The 7065-nt window shown below is 55.1% G+C and overlaps 1 protein-coding gene across 1 annotated transcript; it reads left to right on the forward strand.

The window, feature by feature from the left end:
• The first annotated feature begins 3153 nt into the window (after nt 1-3153).
• TFF3 (trefoil factor 3) lies at nt 3154-7003 on the forward strand. Its single transcript, XM_032147806.2, has 3 exons — nt 3154-3385; nt 5042-5188; nt 6401-7003. The coding sequence occupies exons 1-3, from the start codon at nt 3154-3156 to the stop codon at nt 6412-6414; spliced, it is 393 nt and encodes a 130-aa protein (XP_032003697.1). The 3' UTR covers nt 6415-7003.
• Nucleotides 7004-7065: the final 62 nt, after the last annotated feature.

Raw genomic sequence — 7065 nt, forward strand, 5'->3', positions numbered from 1 at the left:
CTCCTCCTCGCCAGCCTGTGAGCTCTGAGGGCAGGGGCTCTGCCTGATGTTCTGGGGCTCCTGCATCTGCAGGTTGATTGCCTGACCTGGGACCTATGCTCAGGTTGTGCTTGTTATATGCATGTGACAATGACCACGCATCTGGGAGGTGAAAGGTTGCAGCCTCGGCATGGGGGACCAGACTATCTTCTTCTTGGATCCATCCGGGAGCCCCTGCCCTTCCCTCGGACACCAGTGCACAAAGCCCAGGGTGGGAGGGATTTGCAGGGCTCCTGGGACGGCCCACACTGCACACAGCTGAAGAGGCTGCTGCAGGGATTCGGGATGCAGCTCCCAAGGAGGAAGGGGAGAGGCTCCTTTAGAGCCAGTCCTGCTCACCCCCAGGTCTTGGGCTGCCCAGGGGAGCCACCTGTCTGGGTGGGGCCCGACGCCCACTGCCCCACGGCCTACAGCTCTGACAACAGCTCTGCTTTTTCTCTGGAACTTGAACTCCCCCAGGGGAACAGGGCGGCTGGGGAAGGCTGTGGGAATGCAGGCTCTGGAAGGCAGGGTGGGCTCTCCCATGCCATCCTCTGTTCCTGTACAGAGCCCAGGGCTCCTGGGGAGGGGGCTCCTAGAACAGAGAGAGGGGACACACACAGGCCTCCCCATCTCCCTCTCCAGAGGCCCAGCCCAAATCCCCCTTCTCTGAGAAGCCTGTGCATCTCCACCTGGTGGGAGCCAGCTCTGGCCCCCTTGCCACAGCCGCCGCTCCTACCAGAGCTGGGACCAGGAATCCTCTCCTCTGCCGTCATGGCTGATCCAGCACACCCGGCAGGCGGTCAGTGTGTGTCCCAGGCACCCGGCTGGGCTGTGCAGCACCACTTCATGCTGTCCTGTGGGGTGAGCACCCTGCGACAGGTAGGGAAACTGAGGTACAGATGGGACGTGACTTGTCCAAGGTCAGGCAGTGCAGGACTTGGGACCCAGTCTTGGCTTCACCATCTTAACTCTGACACGATCCTGTCTCCCTTTGCGGGGCGACTCTTCAAGGACAAGAATGTGTCACCTTTGTTATCCCTTCCCCAGCCCTAAACCCTAGGTGTCGGCAGTAGGAGCTCAGTCAATATTCACTGAGTTAAACCGAAGCAAACCCCAGTGGGGTTCTCGGTGCTGGCCGCAGGGAAGAATCACAGGCGGCAGAACCACCTGTCGGGGCGGGGCCCAGGCATTGATAACCTTCCCACTCCAGGCAATTTTGAGTGCGGCAGGTGGAGACCACATCATCTGCAGAAGCCCCTTTTGGGGGTCCTTTCCCAGCAGATCATGAGGGCCGGAGGGGCAGCAGTCTGTTCCTGGGGTGTTTGCACCCTCCCGGAACTCAGCCCTGCACCATGACCTGGCCTGGCCTCTGGTTATTATGAGCACTGGGAAGGCAGGGAGATCTCACCAGATCCCCCAGGGATTTCCCCTACAATGACCTTTTTAATAACATGAAAATCCTGCTGTCCATTGATGAACCTGGGTCCACTGTCTCCCGGAAAGAGTGAGTGCCCTGAAAACAAGGAAGGCAATGCTCTTTCCTTCTTCCCCCTTCGCTGGCCTCAGTGGGAGTGGCACATCAGAGGTGAGGGGCCCTCAAATCCATCCACAAAGGGCTTGCTGAGCGCAAAGGCGGGGCCCGGGAGTCACAGGGCAGGACACATCCTGGTGCCCAGCACGTGCACCATCGGGCTCCCGTGGGTCACTCGGGGAAGGGCAGTTTGTGGACGCACCCTTGGAGGCTCAGGGCCGCCCTGCACACACCACCAGGGACCCCAGCTGGAGGTTAAATCCAAGCAGCCAGGTGCTCCGATTTCTCGGGGTGATAAACCAAGTCCACCCTTCAGACAGAGGCTCCTGGAAGGGTCAGTGGGGGTCATCAAAATGCTTCCCTGGACAAGAAACACGGAGAACACAAAATCTAGGAGCCCGTTTTCCTGGAATGAGATTAGTCTCTTGCCCACCACCAGCCAGTCCACTGCAGGAGGTTGGGGGGTTGGGGGGTGCTGCGGATGCCAAGGGCAGAGGCTTAGGGTCCTGGGAGTGGGTTAAATACCAGCTGTACCAGGGATACTGGAGTAACCTCTGATAGGCACCGGAAACATTGAGTGTTAGTTTCTTCCTCTGGAAAATGGATATAATCATCGCTGTCTCATCTGACATGTTGTTATAAAACAATTCCTGAGATGTAGTCTTTAGTTGTTAAAAGAGTATGCTGGGCAAAGGTGGAGAGTCAGTTCCTGTTTGTGTTAAAAATGTGGCTGAGTGCAGTGGCTCACGCCTGTAATCCTGACACTTTGGGAGGCCAAGGAAGGCAGATCACTTGAGTCCAGGAGTTTGAGACCAGCCTGACCAACATGGCGACACCTGGTATCTAAAAAAATACAAAATATTAGCTGGACCCATGCTTGTGGCCCAGCTACTTAGGAGGCTGAGGTGGGAGGATCACTTGAGCCCTGCGGGGGCAGGGGTCTCAGTGAGTTGAGATTGTGCCACTGCACTCCAGCCTGGGTAACAGAGCAAGACCCTGTCTCCAAAAAAAAAAAAAAAGCTTCGCTCCAGAGAGAAAAATTCTGAAAGGCTACCTACAAAAGTGTTCACAATAGATCAACAGATGCCGATGGATAGGAGAGGCTCTTTTGTATTATTTGATTTTAAAAATCAATTATGTGTACCATGTTTTTACTAACATTTTCAATCAATTCATTTCATCCATTTATTAAAATGTAGTTAATAATTTTTAGGGGAGAAAGCAAAAAGGAAATACAAGGAATCTCTGCGTTTCAGGGGCTGTGAGAGCCGTAGGGTCCTGACTCACTCAGAGCTGCCTGTCTCCGAGGCTGATCCGGGATGGAGCGGCCTGGGGCTTTCTTGTCATGGGACCAGGGGTGTTCTGAGGGATCCTGGCTGGGAGGCTGAGATGGACACCGCGCCCTGGTCCCGCAGCCCCACTTGGCTCCTGCACCCTACACCAGGCCAGGCTAGGAGGGCGATTGACACACGTCCGCTCCCCAGTAGAGGACCCGTAACCAGAACTGGAATCCGCCCTTACCGCTTGCTGCCAAAACAGTGGGGGCTGAACTGACCTCTCACCTTTGGGAGAGAAGAGCTGTCTGGGAGCTTGACAAAGGCATGCAGGAGAGAACAGGAGCAGCCAGAGCCGGGAGGGCGAGCCTTCCCCAAGCAAACAATCCCGAGCAGCTGTGCAAACACCGGTGCATAAATGAGGCCTCCTGGACCATGAAGCGAGTTCCGAGCTGCATCCCAGAGCCCACGGTGGTCATGGCGGCCAGAGCGCTCTGCATGCTGGGGCTGGTCCTGGCCTTGGTGTCCTCCAGCTCTGCCGAGGAGTACGTGGGCCTGTGTGAGTACTGCTCTGACTGTCCTGGTGGCAGGGTGGGCGTGAAGGGAAGGGATCCAGGGTAAGGGGGGATTCTGCATTCATTTAATAATGGCCACCTGTCACATATACACTTTTTCCTGCGCTAGCCCTATGAAGTGGGTCTTTATTGTCCCCATTTCACAGACAAGGAAACCGAGGCTCAGAGAAAGTTAACAACTTATCTAAGACAGCCCTGCCCGGTCCGTGTTGAAATCAGGGTTTGAGCCTGAGCCCATCCCCTATGACCCCATAGCCATCTTTGGCGGAGATTTCTAAATTACAATATAGGTCTTTATGCATTATTTCCACATTTACAAAGAAAAAGGTAAGATGCAGGAGAAAAACCCTGACTTCAGAACACTTTCAATACCTGCAGGCACAAGGTTCACTTAGCCATCGCATAGCAACCCTACGGCAGGGGCGTGGCTGTTTGAAGGAATGAGGGTATGGCTTTTACCCAGGTGTCTTCTGAGCAGGGTCAAAGGCAGCGGTTTCCCGAACTTGCAGCCCATTAGAATCACCTGGAGAGCTTTAACAATCCTAATGCCTGGGGCACACTAGTTACATCAGGGCATCTCCGGGCGAGAGCCAGGCCTCAGTTGTTCTGTTTTGAGATAGCCTCGCTTTGTCACTCAGGCTGGAGTGCAGTGGCACAATCTCGGCTCACTGCAACCTCTGCCTCCTGGGTTCAAGCAATTCTTGTGCCTCGGCTTCAAGTAGCTGGGATTACAGGCATGCACCACCATGCCCAGCTAATTTTTTGGATTTTTAGTAGAGACGGAGTTTCGCTATGTTGGTCAAGCTGGTCTCAAACTCCTGGCCTCAAGTGATCCTCCTGCCTTGGCCTCCCAAAGTGCTGGAATTACAGGTGTAAGCCACCACGCCCAGCCAATGTCAGTCATTTTTAAAGCTCTGCAGCTGATTCCAGTGTGAGCGAAGTTTGGACGCCACGAGGATAAGCAACTACGCACTGGGAGCAATAGAAGGGAATTTAAGATACTGCACGTGATTCCCATTTTCCTAAGGAAATAGTTCATTAACGAAACAAAGTGAACTTCTGCTGTATATACAGACATAGAGACTTGCCTGAAACATGAAAATATGGGGGACTGAAGGATGTCCCAGGAGGGTGGGACATGCTCAACCATTCAGGGAGGGAAGATGCAGAAAAAAATGAAAAGCAGGCAGCATGAGTTGCAATGATCTCTATGGCGTGTGTGTCTCCCATCACGGTTTTCATTTAAAAGAAAGGGGCAAGGTTTTATTGGTCAAACAATGAAGGGGAAATTTGTTTCCGGGTTCATGGGACCCCAGATTCCCCAGGGGTTCCTGCCAGCTGGAAGGTACCCAGGTCCGTATGTGACTTCTCGAGAAGGTGATAAGAGCGTGCCAAGGAGAAAGACGCTTAGGCAAATGGCCAGAGTCCCCGAGTTGGGCATTTAACAGACTGCCTCTCTAAATATTCACAGGGAAAGCCCATCTTCCTCAGGGCGAGGGTTTCAGCAGTGGTTGAACTCGGTGGGGGGTTGGGGAGGGCAGGGGGGTGAGTGGGAGGACGCAAACTCGCAAAGTGAAGCAAACACACTCACCGCAGCCCAGTAAGGGCTCTGGCAGCTGACGGGGCTTTGTCTGGGACAGCTGCAAACCAGTGTGCCGTGCCAGCCAAGGACAGGGTGGACTGCGGCTACCCCCAGGTCACCCCCGAGGAGTGCAACAACCGGGGCTGCTGCTTTGACTCCAGTATCCCCGGAGTGCCTTGGTGTTTCAAGCCCCTGCAGGAAGCAGGTAAGGCCCCAGTGGCATCGTGGTCTGGGCCCAGCCCCATAAGGCAGGGGGTCTCAGGGCCTCCCTGTCCTTTCTGAGCTGGAGATGGAGGCACGAAGACCCTGGGAAGCCACACACACACACCTGTTCCAAGGCCTCAGAGCAGAGGCTTCACACTCAGGGCAGCCATGGCCAGGGGCTGTCTTCTTCTGTCCCCTTTGTGTAAAACATAAAAGCAATTGTTTCAAAAAGGTGTTCAAAATGATGGCATCATGTAGAGGGAACTAATTTAGTAACTATTCTTGAGAGAAGTGGAAACACATAGGTGTGGAAAGCCGGGCCAACTTTTGGGCTGTTTTTGCAAACCGGCCCCCCAGAGTCTTGTCATTTGTGGCATTCCCTTCACAGTTGGCAGGTGGTACCAGCCCTGGGCGTCAGGCCTTGGTGCCATACCTCACCTCCCCCACTCTGCCCCCCGCAAGGGTCATCTCCTCTCCCTCTCTCTGCCGTGGTGGAGGGCAGGTGCAGGTGCAGGGCAACCACCCTGCGGGTTCCCTCCCGAGGGGCGGAGAGCCTGCGTGCTGTGCAGGTAACAGATGGCCCTGCACACGGGTTTGCCACCCTGGCTCCACCAGGCTTAGCTGCCCCACATCGTGGGTGGGGCGATCGGCCATAAGCCATCTGCCATGTCCAAGTGCCAGCTCAGCCCCCACGAAGGCCGCACCTGTGTGTGGTACCTTCCTGGAACCAGCATCCAGAGGGGCCTCTCTTGCCCTTTGTCCTAGGGTGAAATGCGAGAGGCTGAGTCCTGCTGGCTCCGGCTCCCTGATCAATCATGGGCCCCTGCCCTGCCCAGGGTCTCCCTTCACCCTCCCCAGCAAGTCCAGGGTGGGGGCGGGGGGGTCCAGAGAGGGCCAGGAGAGAGAGGGGTCTGTCGACTGTCCACTGCCGGTCCTGTTCCTTCGGCTCCACTGGAACTACACTCTCCTCTGAGTGCCAGCCATGGCCCTGCCAAGGCCCATCTCACTTGTTATCTGCCTGACCCCTGGGTCCCACTATCTCGCTTAGCAACCCGAGGTGGGAATCTTGGCTATTCCCCCATGTGCCTCCTCCCCGGTGACTCTGGGGAGGAGGCAGCACTAGGTGCTGGCCTTGGAGCCTGCCCTGACCTTGGGAAGCTGGGCAGGGTGGGTGGAGAGAGACTGCTCACACAGGCCTTTGCTCTGTTTGTAGAATGCACCTTCTGAGGCACCTCCAGCTGCCCCCAGCCGGGGGATGCGAGGCTCGGAGCACCCTTGCCCAGCTGTGATTGCTGCCGGGCGCTGTTCATCTCAGCTTTTCTGTCCCTTTGCTCCCGGCAAGCGCTTCTGCTGAAAGTTCATGTCTGGAGCCTGATGCCTTAACGAATAAAGGTCCCATGCTCCGCCCGAGGACAGTTCTTCGTGCCTGAGACTTTCCGCGGTTGTGCTTTATTTCTGCTGCGTCGTGGGAGAGGGTGGGAGGGTGTCAGGGGAGGGTCTGCCCAGGCCTCAAGGGCAGGAAAAGACTCCCTAAGGAGCTGCAGTGCATGCGAGGATATTCTGAATCCAGACTGGCACCCACGTCACAGGAAAGCCTAGGAACACCGTAAGTGCCACTTCCTCCGGAAAGCAGAAAAAATACATTTCAAGTAGAAGTTTTCAAAAATCACAAGTCTTTCTTGGTGAAGACAGCGAGCCAATCAAACCGTCTTCCAAAGAGCTCCTTTATTTCACAACCGCTCTCGCTACGGTTCGATACTCGTACTATTCCTGGGTTTTGTTTATTTGTACAGTAAATGTTATGAACAAACTGGCACTTTTTTGTATTTGCTAATTAAGTTTAAACATCCGTGACACATTAGGTGGCCTTCTTTTCTC

The sequence above is a fragment of the Hylobates moloch genome, unplaced genomic scaffold (assembly GCF_009828535.3).
Source record: "Hylobates moloch isolate HMO894 unplaced genomic scaffold, HMol_V3 SCAFFOLD_3153, whole genome shotgun sequence".
Taxonomy (NCBI): Eukaryota; Metazoa; Chordata; class Mammalia; order Primates; family Hylobatidae; genus Hylobates; species Hylobates moloch.

Excerpts from the sequence above, each read along its gene's own strand:
- TFF3 (XM_032147806.2), top strand. The coding sequence starts at position 3,154 with ATGCAGGAGAGAACAGGAGCAGCCAGAGCCGGGAGGGCGAGCCTTCCC. Across the intron at positions 3,386-5,041 it reads CGAGGAGTACGTGGGCCTGT|CTGCAAACCAGTGTGCCGTG; the intron begins GTGAGTACTGCT and ends TGTCTGGGACAG.